The sequence below is a fragment of the Mobula hypostoma genome, chromosome 8, assembly GCF_963921235.1.
Source record: "Mobula hypostoma chromosome 8, sMobHyp1.1, whole genome shotgun sequence".
NCBI lineage: Eukaryota > Metazoa > Chordata > Chondrichthyes > Myliobatiformes > Myliobatidae > Mobula > Mobula hypostoma.
In genome coordinates this window covers 106,333,003-106,354,993 of record NC_086104.1, presented here as the reverse complement: position 1 = coordinate 106,354,993, position 21,991 = coordinate 106,333,003, and the positions used below count along the sequence as shown (strand labels likewise).

Here is a 21,991-nt window from a genome sequence, read left to right as displayed (position 1 = left end):
GTAAATTGGTGTATATTCTCAGCTGCATCCTAGAGACAGCAAACTAAAATAATGACCAGTGCATCTGATTTTGGTATCTTAGTTGAGGGAAATATAGGTCCAGGTAGCTGAACAACTCCCCTGTTTCTCTTCAAAAAACATAATTGGATATTTAAGGCAGGCTGGCTTGTCTCTTCTAATGTTAGTCCATTGCTGAATTCTGCAATTGTATCAGCTTAGATTGGAACCAGAATAAGGTTTATTATTACTGGCATATGTCATGAAATTAGTTGTTTTGTGGCTCAGTACAGTGCATGGCATATAAAAAATTACATTAAATTATAATAAAACAAAATAAATAGCAAAAAAGAGGAATAGTGAGGTTGTATTCATGGGTTCATGGACCGATCACAAATCTGATTGAAGCAACTGTTCCTGAAACATTCAGTGTGTGTCTTCAAGCTCCTGCACACCTCTGATGGTAGTAATGAGAAGAGGGCATGTCCTGGATAGTGAGAGTCCTTAATGATAACTGCCAATTTCTTGAGGTACTATCTTTTGAAGATGTCCTCGATGGTGGAGAGACTTGTGCCTGTGATGGATCTGGCTGAGCCCACAACCCCTCTGCAGCCTTTCGATCCTGTGCATTGAAGCCTCCATACCAGGCAGTGATGCAACCAGTCAGAATGTTTTCCATGGTACATCTGCAGAAATTTGATGCACAAATTATTACATTAATTACTATATTAAATTATTACAAATATAAATACTGAATTTAATATATTACATAAAATGCAAATATTGACTTTACACCCTTAAGCTCTGAAGTATCTGCTATTAAAGATGATGCTAAGAGGGTGTCTTTAGTAGGATGCATGCAGAAGCTGATTTGATTATAACATTAACTTTGAGGTGAATGTCAAAATCAATGGTTATGTAGATTCTCATAGATTTGTACTTGACTTTTACTTCCAGTCAATAATTCAATCAATTACAAAAAATAAAAATCGCATTTCTATTTATAATTGCTTTACCCTTTGCAATGGCTAGCTATAAAAATCATTATGCAGAACTCACTCCAGATAAAGCTAATAGTTTCAATATTCTTTGTGATGTTACAGTTAGGTCATTTTTCTTCTTCCAATACAGTGCCTCGAGGTTGAGAATAACTTTCTCCACTGCAGTTTTTTTGATTTGTGAGGTGATTAATGAGGGCAATGTAACCATGATCATCCACAGATTGGCAGGAGATGCCTGGCAACTTGGCAGCTGGTTTGTTTGTGGGTTGATGCACTTGTTGCACCACTTAAAACTGCACTTACACCTGCTCCTCATATGTGAATTTGAGGTTCTTAGTGCCTTCCTGAATATTCCTTCTCTGTGTTTGTGAAGAATTCCACCTGCTGGTCTGTGCAAGATCTAAGGACATTACTGGGGACCAGTAAGACTGATCTGATGTCTTATGACTGTGGGTAAGGTGGATCAGAAGACTTCAGAGGGGTGGTGGCATTTCGTTGATCTCCTGTTTGAAATGTGCATAGAATGCATTGAGCTCATTGGGAAAGGATGCTGCCTAAATTCATTGTTGCCAGCAGTACTGCCTGACTTCACTTTGTAGCCCATTATTGCATTCAAGCCTTGCCACAATTGATGGCTGGACTGGGACTCTTAGCTTGGTCTTCTATTGTCTTTTGGCTTCCCTAATCGCTTTACCAAGGTCCTACCTGGATTTTCAGTATAGGTCATGGTCACCGAACTTGAATGCCGTAGATCTGGACTGAGTAGAAAATAGATCTCTTTATTGTATTATTCAAGATGCATATAATTAGTTGAATGTGCTTGGAAGAGTAATAACAAAGTAAACATTTTCAGCACTGAATGGTGATACAACACATAGCTTTGTTACTATACTGCTCCAGAGACTTAGGTTTGATCTTGACCATCAGTACTGCCTTTGTGGAATTAACACATCCTCCCTGTGACTATGTGGACTCCCTTTGGGTACTCTGATTTCCCCCAAGGTGGGAGGGTAATTGGCAACAGTGAATTATTCCTCAGTATGGGTAAGAACGAGAGAGGAGTTGATTTGCATATGAGTAGAGCTACAGAGAAGTGAGAGGGGAGAATGGATCTGATGGGATTGCTTTCCTGGAGGCTAGTATAGACTAATGGGCTTATTGGTTAACTCCGATTTCAGTATGAATAAATATGCAAAATTTGAAAGGCAATTTTGCAGAGTTTGTTTTTAAACAACGAGTATGCTTTGTAAGATTCGAATGCGTACAGTTGCGACAAGTAGTTTGTGAACCGTTGCAATTACCAGTTATTCTGCATTTATTACTCATAAAAGGTGATTTGATCTTCATGTGAGTGAGTGAGGCCTCCGTCGGTCAGGGTCAACCATGGATGTTGCATCCTAGCAGTGTAGATACACAAGTCTGGACAGTACAATATGGAGAGCAAGTTGTTGCCCATGTACAAGCTCCCCATCTCCACGCATCTGGTGAACCCAAAGGAACGGCAAAGATCAGTACAGTTTGGTACCAGCAGCTCCGCAGGAGTCTTCAGTCAGGCTCAGGGACTCCAGCTCCAGATTTTTCCCTCGGGGTTTACTCCCAAAGCCTTCCCATGTGTGGGTATAGCTGCAAGGCAGCAGAGGTTTGAGATCAGAGTTTTCCTGCTCCTAGATGAGCTGCCAACCACAGCTGATGAACCCCATCTGCCCAAAGCAACTGGTTTTAAAGTGCTAGTAACCTACCTTTGCCTTGTAGTTAAGCCACACGTGGTGGCCAGGAGCTGGATGCCATTGAGAGCATTTAATAGGTAGTGGGAGTTTGTCCCCATTACCACCCCCAGCTATAACAATCTCAAGGAACCAAATCTTCATCGAAGTCACAATAATAGACAAACACAATCTGCCTAAACTAATAACACACAAACCATTGTACTTCTTTTCATCAATACTGAGTGTACCACTTAAACAATCACAGTCTAGGTTCAAAAATATATGTGAACCTCTGGGGTAATGCCTTCTACAAAAGCTATTTGGAGTCAGGTGTTCCAATCAATGAGGAGATTGACGATCTGAGTTGTAGAGGTGTCCTGCCCTATATTTTTAAAAAAAGAGACATGAAGTCAGGTTACTGACAGAGCTTGCTTTTCTCAAGAAAGATCTCTTTATGTGCCCTATGCCTTGATCAAAACAACTTTCAGAGGACCTCAGAAAAATTGTGGAGATGCATGAAGCTGGAGAAGGCTACAACAGCATTTCTAAAGATGTGAGTGTCATCAGTCCACAGTAGGAGAAACTGTCCACAAATGGGAGAAATTGAATACTGTTGCTACTCTCCCTAGGAGTGGTGTCCTGCAAAGATCACACCAAGAGCACAGCTTGCAGTGCTGAAGGAGGTGCAAAAGAACCTACCGAAATCTCTAGAACTTTCTAAAGTCTCTGTTCATGTGTCCACTATAAGAAAAATACTGAACAAGAATGGTGTTCATAGCAGGACACTATGGAGAAAGCCACTGCTCTACAAAAAATACATTGCTGCGTATCTCAAGTTTGCAGAATACCACCTGGATGTTCCACAATGCTTCCGGGGCAGTGTTCTGTGGACAAATGAGACAAAAGTTGAACTTTTTGGCAGAAGTGCACACAGCTACAGTGGCATGCAAAAGTTTGGGCACTCCTGGTCAAAATTTTGTTACTGTGTATAGCTAAGCAAGTAAAAGATGACCTGATTTCCAAAAGGCATGAAGTTAAAGATGACACATTTCTTTAATATTTTAAGTAAGATTATTTTTTTTATTTCCATCTTTTACAGTTTCAAAATAACAAAAAAGGAAAAGGGCCCGAAGCAAAAGTTTGGGCACCCTGCATGGTCAGTACTTAGTAACACCCCCTTTGGCAAGTATCACAACTTGTAAAAGCTTTCTGTAGCCAGCTAAGAATCTTTCAATTCTTGTTTGGGGGATTTTCACCCATTCTTCCTTGCAAAAGGCTTTTAGTTCTGTGAGATTCTTCGGCCGTCTTGCATGCACTGCTCTTTTGAGGTCTATCCACAGATTTTTGTTGATCTTTAGGTCGGGGGACTGTGAGGGCCATGGCAAAACCTTCAGCTTGCGCCTCTTGAGGTAGTCCATTGTGGATTTTGAGGTGTGTTTAGGATCATTATCTTGTTGTAGAAGCCATCCTCTTTTCATCTTCAGCTTTTTTACAGACGGTGTGATGTTTGCTTCCAGAATTTGCTGGTATTTAATTGAATTCATTCTTCCCTCTACCAGTGAAATGTTCCCCATGCCACTGGCTGCAACACAAGCCCAAACCATGATCGATCCACCCCTGTGCTTAACAGTTGGACAGGTGTTTTTTTCATGAAATTCTGCACCCTTTTTTCTCCAAACATACCTTTGCTCATTGCGGCCAATAAGTTCTATTTTAACTTCTTCAGTCCACCGGACTTGTTTCCAAAATACATCAGGCTTGTTTAGATGTTCCTTTGCAAGCTTCTGATGCTGAATTTTGTGGTGAGGATGCAGGAAAGGTTTTCTTCTGATGACTGTTCCATGAAGGTCATATTTGTGCAGGTGTCACTGCACAGTAGAACAGTGCACCACCACTCCAGAGTCTGCTAAATCTTTCTGAAGATCTTTTCCAGTCAAACGGGGGTTTTGATTTGCCTTTCTAGCAATCCTACAAGTAGTTCTCTTGGAAAGTTTTCTTGGTCTTCCAGACCTCAACATGACCTCCACTGTTCCTGTTAACTGCCATTTCTTAATTACATTACAAACTGAGGAAATAGCTACCTGAAAACGCTTTGCTTATCTTCTTCTAGCCTTCTCCTGCTTTGTGGGCATCATTTATTTTAATTTTCAGAGTGCTAGGCAGCTGCTTAGAGGAGCCCATGGCTACTGATTGTTGGGATGAGGTTTGAGGAGTCAGGGTATTTATAAAGCTTTGAAATTTGCATCACCTGGCCTTTCCTAACGATGATTGTGAACAAGCCATAGTCCTAACAAGCTAATTAAGGTCTGAGACCTTGGTAAAAGTTATCTGAGAGCTCAAATCTCTTGGGGTGCCCAAACTTTTGCATGGTGCTCCTGTCCTTTTTTCACTCTAAAATTGTACAAAACAAAAATAATACACTAATCTTAAAATGTTGAAAAGAATGTTTCATCTTTAACTTTATGACTTTTGGAGATTAGTTCATCTTCAACTCACTTTTCACAGTATTCACAGTATTTCACTTTTCACAGTAACTATTCACAGTAACAGAAATTTTGACCAGGGGTGCCCAAACTTTTGCATGCCACTGTATGTTTGTAGAAAAAAAGGACACTGCACACCAACACCAAAACCTCATCTCAACTGTGAAGCAGAGTGAAAGGAGCATCATGGTTTGGGGCTGCTTTGCTGCCTCAGGGCCTGGACAGCTTGCAGTTGTTGAGGGATCAATAAATTCAAGACATTTTACAGGAGAATGTTAGGGTAGCATATGTCACCTGAAGCTTAATAGAAGTTGGATGATGTAACAAGACACTGATCCAAACATAAGAGTAAACCAACAACAGAATGGTTTAAAAAGAATAAAATTTGTGTTTTGGAATGACAAGTCTTAGATGCTGTGGCATGGCCTGAAGAGGGCTGCTCATTTAAGATATCCCAGAAATATTGATGAACTGAAATAGTTTTGTATGGAGGATTGGTCTAAAATTCCTCCTTGCCGTTGTACAAGTCTGATCAGCAGCTACAGGAAAAGTTTAGTGGAGGTTATAGCTGTTGAATGAGGTTCTACCAGTTATTAAATACTAGGGTTCATATACTTTTTTCCAGCCTGGATGTGAATTGTTCGTGTGTTATTAGTTTAGGCAGATTGTGCTTGTCTATTATTGTGACTTAAATGAAGATCAGACTATATTTTATGAGTAATACAGAAAACAATACAAGTATTCACAAACTTGTTCTTGCAACTGTATATGAAGTAGAAATAAACAAAAATATATGTGATAAGATGGTTGAAGTTAGTAGACTGTAAGAAGCCTGAGGGAAATGAACACAGTGTACAGTAAAATTATGAAAAACTGCAGCGAAAAAGGCAGCCCTTGGCTCCACTGTGCCTGATCTCTCCTCTGAGCAAGCAGTTATGTCCATACTTCATCATTACTTTTTTCTGTAATCCATTAACTTGCTTATTTTTGATTATTTGTACACTTATTTATTAAACTCCACCACCTCTTTGGTTACAGCTTTAATGATCAGGGAAACTTGGAGTGGGGAAGAAAGGTTCTGCCCCTGCATACTCTTGATTAATTATCATAAAATTGATTATAAGTAATTATATTTTTGACGTAAGTCTTGATTGTGGCCAGTTTAGATTGGCATATGCCAACACAGACATTGTGGGCCAGAGGGCCTGTTTCTCTTCTGTACTATACTGTGTGTTAAATTAAAACACAACTTAATGATGTTGTAACCAAAAATTTGTCAAGCAAGTGTTGGTAGATTGTATGATGATGCCCAAAATTCTCACCTTTATTCCAGCTAATGGCAAAATATTATGAAGATTGTAAAGTCAAAGCATAAACTGTTTTAATAACCTACGCTTCTATTATCGATGCATGTAATTTGTTTGCAACACACATAACATGCAGGTCAGGCAGCATCTGTGGAAAAGAGTAAACAGTCAACATTTCAAGCTGAGACCTTTCATCAGATCTGGAAAGGAAAGGGAGAAGTCTGAGTAAGAGGGTTGGGGGGAGGGAGGAAGAAGTGTAAGGTGACAGGTGACAGATGAAACTGGGAAGTGGGGTGACGTAAAGAGCTGGGAAGTTGATTGGTAAAAGAGATAACGGGCTGGAGGAAGGGGAATCGGAAGGGAGAGAATAGAAGGCCATGGAAGAAAGGGAAGAGTGAGGAGCACCTGGGGGGGGGGTGGTGTGATGTGCAAGTAAAGAGATAAGGTGAGAGAGAGAAACGGAAATGGGGAATGGTGAAGAAGGTGGGAGGGGCAATTACCAGAAGTTTGAGAAATCAATGTTCATGCCACCAGGTTGAAGGCTACCCAAAATATAAGGTGTTGCTTCTCCAACCTGAGTGTGGCGTCATTGCAGCAGTAGAGAAGGCCATGGACTGAAATGTCGGAATGGGAAGTGGAATTGAAATGGGTGGCTACAGGGAGATACCGCTTTCTGAAGCTGTTGGAGCAAAGGTGCTTGGTGAAGCAGTCTCCCAATCTACATCAGGTCTCACCAATATACAGGAGGCCACACTAGGAGCACTGGATACAGTAGATGACCCCAACAGACTAGCGTGTGAAGTGTCACCTCACCTGGAAGGACTGTTTGGGGCCCTGAATGATAGTGAGGGTGGGGGTAATCAGTTTCTTGATCTTCTGGTAATTGCCTGCCCCTCTTCACCATTCCCCATTCCTGTTTCCGTCTCCTACCTTATCTCCTTACTTGTCCATCACCTCCCTTTGGTGCTCCTGGCCCTTCCCTTTCTTTCATGGTCTTCTATCCTCTCCTGTCAGATTCCCCTTTCTCCAGCCCTTTATTTCTTTCACCAATCAACTCCACAGCTCCTTACCTCACCCCTCTCCCTCTCCCAGTTCCATGTATCACCTACCTCCTTGTACCTCTTCCTCTCCACCCCCCATCTCCTTACTCTGATCTCCCCTTTCTTTCCATTCCTGAAGAAGAATCTCAGCCCAAAACATTAACTGTTTACTCTTTTCCACAGATGCTGCCTGACCTGCTGAGTTCCTCCAGGATTTTGTGTGTTTTGCTGTGGATTTCCAGCATCTGCAGATTTTCTCTTGTTCGTAACTTGCTTGCTACCTCTGGTAGTTTACCAACCTGCCTTGCCGCAATCATCTAATTTCTCATCTAAATTTTTTTAACACCATGCAAGCCGTATTAGTCCTCACATACATTTTACCATTTCAAAATCCCCTGAGACATCCTTCAAGATGAGATTTAAGATCAAAGTTTGAGTTCTTATAATGCAATGAAGCTCAGTTGCAGACACTGGAATCCAAGGATATGGCATTAATTAGATTTTGATGATTTGTAATTTTTTCACTTGATGGTTAGGTCTATTTTTTAACTGCAGTATGGATGAGATTCATATGCTTAGTCCAGGGAATGTCAAATTTAGATTATTGTTTAAATCTACTTTAAATTGAAATGATGCAGCATAATTTAAATCCAAGTGTTGATTTAGTAAGGTCCAATTCTGATGGTGGGTGCATTGTGCTTTAGATTCTGAAAATGCTGTTTACATCATATCATTCTGCAATGTCTATTATCCCTAAAGCATGCTTTATAACAATGTTTCCAATATTCTGTGAGTTACAGGAATTGTTAAAGAATCAAAGTAAATGATTCAGCCCACTGAGTTCAAACTAATTTATTGTAGAAGAATTTACCTGAGCCTGTTCTTCTGCTCCTGAATGGCCTTCAAATTGTTTTCCCTCATATCCACTACCCTTATAAGCATTGAGTCTCAAATAATAACACTCTGCATTTAAAATAGATTTCCACATTACGACCTCCCCCAACGCCTTATTATTTGTCTGTTACTTTGTGCCATCTGATCTTTAGAAACAGCCGCACCCTGTTTTCCTATCTCAACACATCATCAACTTGTGCATGTGCACCAAATCTTCTCTCAAACCTCCTCCCCCTTGTAAGTTGGTGAACAATCTAAGTCTCGCTACCACAACCTTTTAAATATAATCCCTCAATCTCTGTTGCTCCTCCTGCAGCCACTGATTGCGAAAATGTGACCATTGCCATTCTCACCTGTGTTTCTTTCACAAATTAGTAATCCAATTATTTAGGAGCCTGTTCCCAATTTTATTAAATGCCTTTGGTAAAAGGGTTTCCACTGTCTTTAGTGCAATAGTAATTTTTTAACTTTCTTTCTCATATGTGTGAACAAATAACTCTTAAGAGTAGATTATTTGGATGATGATCTCCATAATTTCCATATGCTTAAGAAATATTGTTGTATTATTTAAGGAACAATATATTTTATTAAGTGCCAAGTTTTCTCAAAACATTTGATTTTAGCCATTTACAGTATTCATGCTTTTTTTTTAATTTAAAGGAAATGGCCATATCATGAATACAGATTATATGAGACCCAGCATGATTTCTTAAAAAATACTAATTCTCTGAAAGACATACCTAGTGGACCTTGCTGAATTTCTATTGTTATATTTGAAGAACGAGTATTTTTTTGAGAATGACACTTTTTTCCCCATAACAAATGTGCAGTGGATTGTTCATAATTTTTTTTAACAACCGTTCAAATAGTACACAGAGCTGTCTGATCGGTATAGGCATTTCCTGATGTTAAAGATCATTGCTTGATGCCACCTTCATTTTAAAAGTCTATACATAGGACATCTGTTTCATGAGCTCTGCGACTACTGCTGCTTAATTAACTGTTCTGTGAAATAGAATGTTATTTTCCCACAACAGAAATCTAGCACAGTAGTAGGTGAGATATGCTGAGAGTCAGTTTTGGGTTGAAAGGATAATAGTGTCTGAAAGGCTAGTGTAACGCTCAGGGCTATCAGCTCGTGTTTGTCTAGGGGAAACCCTGTCCGCCCGCCAAACCGTGTCTCACGTTTGCGTAGTTGCTGTGTAATGCACCCTGGTACAAACTCACACATAAAATATCAGACAGCACGCAATGTATGATTTACAGATTACACTTTATAAATCTTACTGGAACTATGTAATTAATAGACATAAAATATAAAAGGAAAGTAAAAGGCGCCAAACTTATCAGAGTTCAACCACTTCGTGCACAACCATTGGAGCTCAATTAACGGGGTCTTCTTTCCACCATTCGATCTCCTCCGACCTCCTCAACCCGCTGCCTGGGACCAACCACGGTGGTCGACCAGAGCGCGTCCAGCACGTCCTTCCTCTTCGGTTCTCCTCCCGAAAAGCCCGCGCACTGACTCAGGTTCCCACTCATACAGATAGAATAACATAGCTTCCATTGGTTAGTTCCTCTGTTATCTATAATTATAACTACAAACATTTCAGCTACAGAGAACATTACCTCATAGTTAACATTACAAAAAGCCATTTCATTATAACACTTCAGAGAAGCCATTTTATAATTAACAGTTAACATTACAGTTAATATTACTGAAAACCCTACACTATAAAGGCAGATAATTTGGGCAGTCCTCCGGTATGGGAGTGCTGCTGATTAATCAGATGTTGTGGTAAGCTGTTTACAAAATCTGCTTTAACCCTAAGTAAGGCAATCCCCGAAATTGATGCACTACAGTAACCTACATGTTAGTTCTTATAACATCAAAGAGTCAGAGTAATACAATATAGAAATAGATCTTGTGGCTGTACTGGTATATGCCAGTCAAAATGCCCATCTAAGTAATTTGTCTGTTTGATCTATATCCCTCTAAATCTTTCCAATCTATGTACATGTTCTAGTATCTTTTAAATATCACTATTGTACCTAACTCCACCAGCTTGTTCCATATATTCACCATCCTCTTTGTGAAAATATTGCCCCTCAGTCCCTCTTAAATCTTTCACCTCATGTTAAAGATGTGGCCTCTTGTTTTTTGATTCCTTTCCCTGGAACAAATACTGTCTGGACATTCATCCAAGCTATACCCCTCAGAATTTACACACTTCTAGATGGTCATTGTGCTCATTGTCCTATGTTCCAGGGAATAAAGTCATACCTATCCAACCTGTCCCTATAACTCAGGTCCTTAAGGTCTGGCAATATTATGAAAGATCATCTTTGTACCTTTTCCAGCTTAAAGGTTATTACATGCTAACCAAACATCTAATGTAGATGAACTGAACACACCGATGAGGGAGAGGGAGAAGTGGAGAGTCCATCATCATGCCCGACGCCGGCCCTCTAGGCCTGAGTCGACATAGTAGTAGTAAACTGCACAATACTCCCAAATGCAGCCTCACCAATGCCTTGTATAATCAACTGCGACCTACCATGTTAACCCATTTGACCCTCTCACAGGTATTCCCTTTGACCTAGCCATTCATCCTATCACCTTCTCTGTAACTTAGAATGGTACAGCGCAGGGGCAGGCCCTTCAGTCCACAATGTTGTGCCAAACTACCTAGCCAAATCCTTCTTTTCTTCCTGTGATCCATATTCCTCCATCCTCTGCATATTCATGTACCAGTGTAAGAGTCTCAAACCCCTCTATCAGTTCTGCCTCCAATCACCACTCCTAGAAGAGCACTCCAGGTACCCACCATTCTCTGTATAGAATAAAGCTTGCCCCACTCATATCCTTTGAATGTTCCCCTCACAAATGCATATTCTCTGGTGCATGTCACCCTGGGAAAAATACAGTTACCTCCATTGTCTATGCTTCTCATAATTTTACAAACTTATGTCTCATCACTTCTCAACCTCTGCTGAGATTTTACTTGTGAAACTTAATAGTACCTTTGTGTGTGTGTGTATTTTTTTCCTTCTTTCTTCAGAAGCTGTCTGACCTGCTGGAATTATAGTATTTTCTCTTGTTATTTCAGGTTTTTTTTTTATCTACTCTTGGAAACACTGGTCATTATATATTATTGCTATTGCAACTTGTACATAAACACAAAGGAAAAATGCATTTTTGTACAAAGACCAAGTTCAAAGAGCCAACTGAGACTCTGGTCTAAATTACTTCCTGTGCTTTATCATATGATGCAGGTTAATTTTACTTTTTAGTAGTAACTTTGGTGGAGTTGTGCTTTTCCCAGTACCCATCATTGCTTTCTCATTTACATTTTTAACTTTGACCATTCTACATCACATCACTGAAACAGTCAGTATTGCTGCTTCATAAATAAAAAGTGACATAATGGCAATCAAATATTATATTACCAAGTGCTTACTAAGCAAGGGAACCATATATTTTCTGCTTATAATTTTCAGATGGCTTATGTATTCAGAAGACAAATTTTAGCCATTTTTATCTAGGATCAGCACGAATTATAATGATTGATCATTTGTTATTATCCATGTGATTATATTTTGATGATATCAATTCAAAATCTGTGCAGTAACTTATGATCTTCTCTTTCCAGGCAGGGGAAGCTGGGCTTTCAGCTTGTATTGAGCTGTGTGTGAGGGCACTACGCATGGAATCAAATGAAAGTCCTTCAGTGAAAACATCCATCTGCAAGACAGTGTCATGTTTGTTACCTGATTATTTAGAGGTCAGGCGAGCATGCCAGCTCACTGAATTCCTCCTGGAGCCCACAGTAGAAGCATATTATGCAGTTGAGACTTTGTACAACCAGCCGGATCAGAAGTATGATGACGAAAATGGCCCAATCCCAAATTCACTGAGATGTGAACTCCTGCTTGTTTTGAAAACTCATTGGCCCTTTGATCCTGAATTCTGGGACTGGAAGACTCTGAAACGACATTGTCTTGCATTAATGGGGGAGGAAGCATCCATCGTGTCTTCTATTGATGAGCTTAATGACAGTGACCTGTTCGAAAACAATGAGAGCCATCCAGAAGAAACTGCTATGAAAGAACATTCGCTGAATGGACTTCCTAAATTTTACAGCGATGTGATGAAAGTAGAGAATGGTTCATCTGAAAAAGTAGAAAGGAAGGAAAACCCTAAGATTGAGAAAGGTGTGGTATCTGCCAGATTTAAGAATTGGCAGGCATATATGCAATATTGTGTATTATGCGACCGAGAGTTTCTGGGGCACCGTATTATCCGTCATGCTCAAACTCATGTGAAGGATGGAAACTATTACTGTCCTATATGTGCCAAAAGTTTCAAGAAAAAGGAGATTTTTGTTCCACATGTTACATTTCATATTAAACAGTCGTGTAAAGAACGACTGGCATCTATCAAACCAAAAAGGAGAGTTGGAAGGCCTCCAAAGAATCTGACTGACTTCAGTCCTGCAGATAAAAAAATAGCTGAAATAGATAAACAAGAACATCGTCCAATTAAAAGGAACAGCCTGTATGGCGAGGATTTTGTAGTCTTCAGTGATAGTGATGGTTCTGATGATGAAGGTAAGGACAAATCATACAAACCCGAAATAACCACACAGAAAGTGGATTACACTGAAGATTATAACTGTCCCGTTACGATCTGTACCAAAACTTTTAAGTATTTTAAAAACTTAATTGCGCATGTGAAAGGTCATGGTAATGATGAAGAAGCAAAACAGTTTCTTAAAATGCAAAGTAATAAAGTTGTTTGTCAGTATTGTCGCAGACGCTTTGTCAGCGTTTCTCACCTTAATGAACATTTGCAAATTCACTGTGGCCCTAACCCATATGTCTGTATTCAACTGGAATGTAATGCAAGCTTTAGCACTTACTCTGAATTGGTAGGACATAGAAAAGAACATCTACTGTTCAAAGCCAAATGCATGTTTCAGAATTGTGGAAGGATTTTCACAGAGTCTTATTTGTTATACGATCACGAAGCACAACATTACCACAATTCTTCATATACTTGCAAGTTCTCAGACTGTGGGAACATTTACTACTCTCAGAGTGAACTGCAAAAGCATGAAGTTGGTCACACAACACATGCCTGTGTGAAAATTGAAACTGAAAATAGCTCACCTTTTCAAGCAGACCAGTTGGCTACAAATAGAACTGATAGAGTAGGCCAGTTGTTACAAATAAAGGCCGAAGATGAGCTACGCCTTGAGTCCGATGTTTATGAGAATGGTTTTAGTACTGATTGTGTTCCAAGTGAAACTGCCAAGCCTAAATCTTCCATGTCAGAGGATCTAGAGGAGCCTTCCACTGAGCAACAGAACCACCTTCCTAAAAATGAGAATTGTGTTACCATAAAGAATGAAAAGACAGAGAGTACAGATATGGCTCATGCTGTCTTACCAGAAACCGTGTTTAAAGGGGAGGATGCTCCTATCCCAATGCTGCCTATAGAAACTGCAGCTGGTGAAGCTGCAAAATCAGTCCAAAGGTTCAACTGTAAGGTTGATGGCTGTAGTCGAAGCTATACCTCATCACGTAGTGTGAGTAAACATATCAAAGCTGCCCATCCAGAATTCTATGAAATGCTTAAGCAACAACGAAACTTAGCAAAAAAACAGCAAGTTAGAAATCCCCCAAAGTGTCAAAATCAGGAAAAGCCTTCAAATCCATTGTGTTATCCAAATGAGAGAATCTCAGCTCCAACACCTGAAAGCACTACCAATACAGACGATGCAGTTTATCAGCAGCAGGTACCCTGTGTTTTAACAGTTGAAACTGAGAATGTGGCTCCGTCCAGGAAGAAAAGGCATACACACAACAAGCGTGCAAAATGGCCTGCAATCATTAAAGGTGACAAGTTTATCTGTAGTAGGTGCTACAGAGAGTTTACTAATCCTAAATCTCTTGGAGGTCATTTATCACGTCGGGCAATATGTAAGCCGTATGATAAAAAGGAAAGTTCTTCAATTGTGGAGCAAAAGAATGGACAGGCTCTATATGTGACTGAAAAGATTCTTTCATCTGATGTGTTCACACCACAAGGACATGAACCACCCTGTATCTCAGATACATTTTTGACTGGTGAGACATTCCTTCAATCATTGGAAATGGGAGACAGTACAGAGCCATTTGCTGGTCACGAGCTCTTTCAATCCACGCAGGAGAACAATTACAATTCGAGTATATTTGAGCCAAGCAAGACTCTCCCAGTCACCAGCCTTCCTGGAACATTTGATTCAGAAGTAATTCAGCAGACTTTTCAGCCTGGGTTTGAGATGAGTGCAGTAGAAACAAGTTCATCCAACATAACCATATCACAGGCACTCACAACTATGTGTAGCCCAAGGTCATTTGTGGCTGGTGAAGATATGTCACTCAGCACTGAGGTCCCACCAATGCTGGATGTGACTAGCTCATCTGCATATTCATCCTGTGAACCCTTGCAACAGCCACTAGAATCCAACTTTTGTTCAGGAACATATGCTGACAATGAGATTCACGCACAAAACTTGGAAAGTAGCTGTGAGCCCTCTGTGTTTTTTACTAATGGTGCCCTCCCTGATATTGATACAACTCATAATTCATCTCACTCTGAAGACCCCAGGACATTAGATATAAGAATAGCTGAGGTTTTGTTGGGCTTGCAGAACCTGAACTTGGAGTATGATGAGAAGCCTTACACAAGTGGTGCCCCACGCCAAACCTCACGGTCAGAAACACCAGTATCCTCTATGAACATCTCAACACATGCACCAATGAATAGTTGTACCAGTGGTCTGAACATTATCAACCAGTGCTTGACAGCACCACAGGCAAACACTTCACTGCAGCTCACTGACACTGAGAATGACAAAGAACTGAAAGTGAACCTCATCAAACCTTTCATCTGCCAGGAATCTGGCTGCATATATAGTGCAATGACTAAAGACGCTCTCACAAATCATTATGTCAAAGTACATCAGTACTCCAAAGAGCAAATTATGGAAATAAAGATGTATCAGACTAGATTTGCTCCATTTAAGTGCCATGTTCCTAACTGTCAGAAAACTTTTACAAGGAACTCCAATCTTCGAGCCCATTACCAGTTAGTGCATCATGTAACACGGGAGGAGCTAGTAAAATTGAGAATTAAACGAGTATACTGTAAAAAATTGGAGGGTCAGTATAAAACTACAGATTCTTTGCCGCCATTGCAAGAAATCATTCCTCAATCTACTGTTAATGGGACACAAGATGATAAATCAATCAGTCTGCATGAATTGGACACAGTAACTCCAGTGCCCAATGAGGTTAATTCTGAAATGGGTCTCCATCTACCCAGTGCACATAATGACAAGACTGTCCTTTATGATCAGGGGCTCTCACAGAATGGCTCAGTGCTTCTGGCAAGTCTGGAAAATTGCTCCCCATTATCAACACAGCTCCAAAATACTTTGGCACAATCCATAGGCCCACAAGACACCTTGGTACCCAGAGCAGTGTCTCAGGATATCCCGTTGCTGCTGGCAGGGCCCACAGGTGACACTGTTGAGCCACATAGTAGCCCTACATCAGCTGAAGATCTGCTGACAATCTCACCACTCTTGACATGGCCACAGACTGTTTTGCCACTGCCTGTGAAACCCCAGGATATTTCCACCATTCCCGCAGGGCTGCAGGATATGCCCCTCCTGCCAGCACAGCAACAGTGTACATCTCCACTACCCACAATGCCACAGTCTATCCCCATACCTGGAGCTCCAGCTGTTCTGCCAATTACAACAGGCCCGACAGATGTCCCATTCATGCCAGCAGAGCAAGTGGCCATCTCCAGAATATTACCAAACACGCTGACTATCTTGCCACTGACGTCCAGGTCAGATGATGTACCATTGTTGTCGATGAGTTCATCTAGTTCCTTGCCTGTGTCTGTGGGAATGCTGGGTTCCTCTGCTTTAACTGTGGGGCCACCAGGTGCTTCACCCATGTCTTTGGTGTTGCCGGGATCTTCATCCATTTCTGTCGGGTTGCCGGTGTCCACGGTGCTACCAGCCTCCTCTGCTGTGTCTGTAAGGCCATCAGATGCTTCATCTATAACCACAGGGCTGCCGGGATCATCACCCATGACAGCAGTACTGCCAGGATCGTCACTAGTGACCACAGGGCTGCCGGGATCATCACCAGTCACTACGGCACTGCCAAGATCATCGCCAGTGACAACAATGTTGCCAGGAACATCACCTTTGCCCCTTGGGCTACCAGGATCACCGTCAATGACCGCAGGGCTGCCCAGATCATCGCCGGTGACTGCAGGGCTGCCGGGATCATCGATTACTGCAGGAGTTCTAGAATCATTGCCAGTGACTGCAGAGATGTCGGGTCCATTGCTGGTGACTACAAGGCTACCAGAATCATCGCCAGTGACCACTGGACTGCTTGGATCAACACCAGTGACCACAGGGCTGCCGGGATCATCTCCGGTGACCACAGGGCTTCCGGAATCATCTCCGGTGACCACAGGGCTGCCTGGGTCATCCCCAGTGACCACAAGGCTGCCAAGGTCATCCCCAGTGACCGCAGGGCTGCCTGGATCATCCCCAGTGACCACTGGACTGCCGGGATCATCCCCAGTGACCACAGGGCTGCGTGGATCATCTCCAGTGACCGCAGGGCTGCCTGGATCAACACCAGTGACCACTGGACTGCCTGGATCATCTCCAGTGACCGCAGGGCTGCCTGGATCAACACCAGTGACCACTGGACTGCCTGGATCTTCCCCAGTGACCGCAGGGCTGCCAGGGTCATCCCCAGTGACCACAGGGCTGCCTGGATCATCCCCAGTGACCGCGGGGCTGCCAGGGTCATCCCCAGTGACCGCAAGGCTTCCTGGATCATCCCCAGTGACCGCAGGGCTGCCAGGGTCATCCCCAGTGACCGCAAGGCTTCCTGGATCATCCCCAGTGACCGCAGGGCTGCCAGGGTCATCCCCAGTGACCGCAAGGCTGCCTGGGTCATCCCCAGTGACTGCAAGGCTGCCTGGATCATCCCCAGTGACCGCAAGGCTGCCAGGGTCATCCCCAGTGACCGCAAGGCTGCCTGGATCATCCCCTGTGACTGCAGGGCTGCCTGGATCATCCCCTGTGACTGCAGGGCTGCCTGGATCATCCCCAGTGACCGCAGGGCTGCCTGGATCATCCCCAGTGACCACAAGGCTGCCTGGATCATCCCCTGTGACTGCAGGGCTGCCAGGGTCATCCCCAGTGACTGCAGGGCTGCCTGGATCATCCCCTGTGACTGCAGGGCTGCCAGGGTCATCCCCAGTGACTGCAGGGCTGCCAGGGTCATCCCCAATGACTGCAGGGCTGCCAGGGTCATCGCCCCTCACCACAGGGCTACTGGGCACCCCTCTTTCAGCAGAACCACCGAAGGTGTTTATAAATCAGATACAAAAACGTGATGCCTTTCTACATCCAGAGAGACCTGAAGATGTGGTTGTGCAGCCATCAGAGATATCAGTGCAGGAAAGGAAATGTGAGGGAAATTTGGAGCAAACTGGAGGCACAACAACATTGATGAAGGTGTCCGGGGAAAGGAAGTGCAAGAAATCAGTTGCAAAGGTAAGAGCAGAGTGTGACAGCAATAACTTCCACAAACCATACCAGTGTGTTCACAAAGGTTGCTCTGCAGCTTTCACGATTCAGCAAAACCTAATTCTGCACTATCGAGCTGTACACCAGTCTGACCAACAGCTGCTTCACACACAGCTAAAACAGGAAATCACCCAAAGTGACAACATCCAGGTTAAAGAGTTTCAGTGTCAGATTGATGATTGCTGCAGAATTTTTCAAGGAGCGACTGATCTCATTAAACACTACTCTGAACTTCACAGTCTCGCCATAGATGAAATTGGAAAAATCATGTCTGCAAGTGAAGGGCAGTTTCATTGCGACCAAGCTCATTGCGTGTCTTCATTTACAGTGTTCTGGAACTTTATCAAACACCTTCTGGTAGCCCATGGTGTAGATGTGGATAGTCCACAAAATGATGCAGATGCAGCATGTTTTAGGTGTGACTGTGAAGGCTGTGATCGTACTTATGCCACCAGATCAAACCTTTTAAGACACATCTTTACAAAGCACAGAGAGCTGCATCAATCTCATTTAATGAGGCCCAGAAGAATCATACCATCGGACCAAGAAAACTTTCCAAGGGTAATTACTCAGGATGGTCTCACAGATGAAAAAAGCTATTTTGAATCTGAAGAACTTAGTGAAAATGAAGATGCTGTGAATCACAGTAAATCTAGTGAATGTTCTGCTTCAGATAGCAATAATATGAAAAGTGGTGAAATTGATGATAAGTCATACAACTCCAGGAAAGTTGGTAAATATACTTTCAAAAGTAAGGCTCAAGCCTTGGCCATGTGCAGCAGCAAGGCTCTGAAAGAACAGTATCCGTGCATGTTTGAGAACTGTTCATCTGTTGTTACCAGTGAACAATGTCTGGTAAAACATTATAGAATTCATCACAAAATATCTAGTGTATTTGTTAGTCAATACCACAATTATCTGGTAATTTGCAGGAAGCTTTCAAATGTCCAAGGGACAGAATTGACTGAATGCATAAGCAGTCATGAAGAACGATCAGTGGAGTATGCTGTCAATGGAGATGTGATTTGGCCACAAGACAATTTAAGTGAAATAGAGGTTTTCAGTAAAAAGCTGGGAAACGATAATTCCTTCAAGAGTTCCATTGATGAACTTTCAGAATCGCTTAATGCTGAGGTTATTGAAGGCACAGGTAGTAAGTCCATTGCAACTGAACAGAAAGAGATCACTGGTGAGAAGAAATTCACTGATGCAGGTAGCTACCAGCCTTCTAGGAAAAGATCAACCATTCAACTGGATGTCTTGGGTACAGAAGAGGGCATACAGACTAAAAAGAAAAGGAGCTTAATTGAAGAAACACCTGAGCAGCTGTTGAAAGATGATCCAAACCAAGCTCTCCATCAGAAGAAGGGTTGTCCTCCAGAGCGCAGCTTGTGCACACACAAGACACATCACCATAAGTCTTTTGATTTAAGTACATTTAAGCCCATGGGATTTGAAATTTCCTTCCTGAAGTTCCTTGAGGAATCTGCTCTGAAGCAAAAGAGAAAAGCTCTGGCCAGTAAAGGTTCATCTACTGTTAACACCGAGAAAGTGGTGGATGGCAGATTAAATTCATCCTTTGTCACAGAAGATGACGCGGACAGATTGCCAACAAAGCATCCTGTCAAAAAAGACACAAATTCGGTGGTTCTTACTGACTACAACAAGCAATCTGTCACTGATAAACTATATGATCAAAATACCGAGCATCGGACTCTTGGTAATTTTACAAATCCTTTATCTCTTCGTATTTTTAAAAACATAAAAATTATAATGGATAAGGCAGACTCAAACTGTGTTGAGCTTGCTGAAAAGCAGCTTCAACATATGCATCCCACAGTAGTCCTTAGTCGAGTAAAGGTAGACTTCAATATGCTGGCCCAAGTTAAGGATATAAAGGAAAGACTCACTGTTAAGAGTACATAATTCTGTAACACATAGTGTATGTATTGGAGAAAATAGAAGCTGTAATTTGCTTAAATTTGGTCCTTGATAGTATTTGAACCAAAAGGATGCCTGTACATTTTAACCAAAGCATGTTTGTAAATGTCTTTTTTAATATAATTTTTTAAACAAAATCTAATGTGGCAGTAGCCATGTTCAGTGTATTCAACAGAATCCCTATGGGACTAAATTATGACACAGAACGATTGGTCTGTTTATGTAAAACAAATGTAATTTGAAGTCAAGACATTTGTATACAAAGGAGAGGTGAGACTTGGACTGTTATGTAGGTTCTGTTAATAACCTGATAGGTCAGTATTCCTGAGCATGATGGTGCAAACACTGTATGATATAGTTTGAGCAGTACTTTTATCATTGTGTACATACTTAAAGAGATTGTATCCCATTTACTACAAAGCCTTTCTAGTCCCAATCCACAAGTACAAATTGTACACAAATGAAATCAGAAGCTGCTGGAAATACTCAGCAAGTTAGGCATCAAAGTGGAGAGACGTGGAGTTAATGTTTCAGGTTCATGGCCTTCCATCAGACTGGTTCTGCATAACATTGGACATCACCATAATAAAGGTCTCTTGCAAAGTTTAAAATGGTTTGTATTTTATTAATTCTGCTGTATTTTGTCCTATTTGATACAACATTACAAATGATGCTCAAACATTCTTGGTTTTTGGAGAGGGGAAGAGTATGTATATCTTGTAGAAATTTCAAACTTCTTTGTATGTTCTTTATGGGATACTCTCTCTTACAACACCATCTTGTAAGAGTTTTGAGAACAAGCTCCAGCAATACAAGCTGTGTAATATAGTCAAGCTCCTTGATGTTTTTGTTTAAAACTGTGACTAGTGGAGAAAATACAGCTTAAAAAATCCTTTTGAGAGATGTTTTAACTTAATAAAAACAGACCATGTTATTCCAGAACCCTTCATATACTGTATATAATCAATACTAAACTGTAGAAAATGTTTAAAAATGCATTAAAACTAAGTACCCAACCTGAATGTAAAAACGCTGTTGAAGATTGGATTTGCAGTGATCCAAATACTTGAAGACAACTTTAATGCAAAAAACAAGGTGAGGAATTCGAAAGTAAATGAGGTTAATGTTCAGACTTCAGAGGTTCAATCTGATGATAATGATCTTCTGTGAGCAATTCTGTACTGACACACAGTTTTACTGCTCTGGAGCTCTGTTACTGAAGGTGTATGCATCTGAAATTCTTTTGTTTCTGAACTTAATGACCAATACTGAGTGTCTGAATGTTCATTGATAACTTGCTCAGGATCTTAACATCTGGTATGAATTCACAGTTTGAAGTGGCCAAATCAGCAGAATACTAGTGAACAGTCCGTTTTGGCAAACCAGAATTCATCTTGACATGTACCGCTTGCAGTGCACCTTGCCAAAGGTTTATTCAAAACATATAACATGGTATCAGGGGAAAACAAAAGGATTTTTTGACAGTCTGTAATTGTGGGGAAAACATTCCTTTCTTTTGTAAACTAGCGTGTATCTATAGCTGTATCTCATTTATATATTTGAATACAGTATTGTTATTGTAAATAATGCAGTAGTATTTAGATGAACTATTAAAATAGAAAATTAGATGTCACTTTAAATAATGCATTTGTTTTGTTAAATTAATATAAAAATATTAAAAATAAATCTGCTTAAGGAGTTAATTTTTAATACTGGGACTACCTGCTCTCTAATTATAAATACTGATTTTTCTATTTTAAGGTCAGCTTGAAATTCCCACCTGCTCTTAGTTTGTTTAATTTGCAAACCAAATTAACCCAATTGCAAATTAAACTCCCAAAAAAACACTTGAAAAGAACTGAGTTCTGGTCGTATCTTTGATTAATATTTGGGAAAGGTTACTCTGAATGAGATTGCTCCCTAAACTGCTGGGTGTTTGCGG

The 21,991-nt window shown here is 41.2% G+C and overlaps 1 protein-coding gene across 1 annotated transcript in view; it reads left to right on the top strand.

The window, feature by feature from the left end:
* LOC134350819 (zinc finger protein 292-like) overlaps positions 1 to 21,729 on the top strand; it is a 205,750-nt gene extending 184,021 nt beyond the window's left edge. Inside the window, exon 8 of the mRNA XM_063056556.1 lies at positions 12,082 to 21,729. Within this exon, the coding sequence (XP_062912626.1) occupies positions 12,082 to 20,034 (7,953 nt within the window). The 3' untranslated portion in view covers positions 20,035 to 21,729. The remainder of the gene's footprint in view (positions 1 to 12,081) is intronic.
* The last annotated feature ends 262 nt before the right edge of the window (positions 21,730 to 21,991 follow it).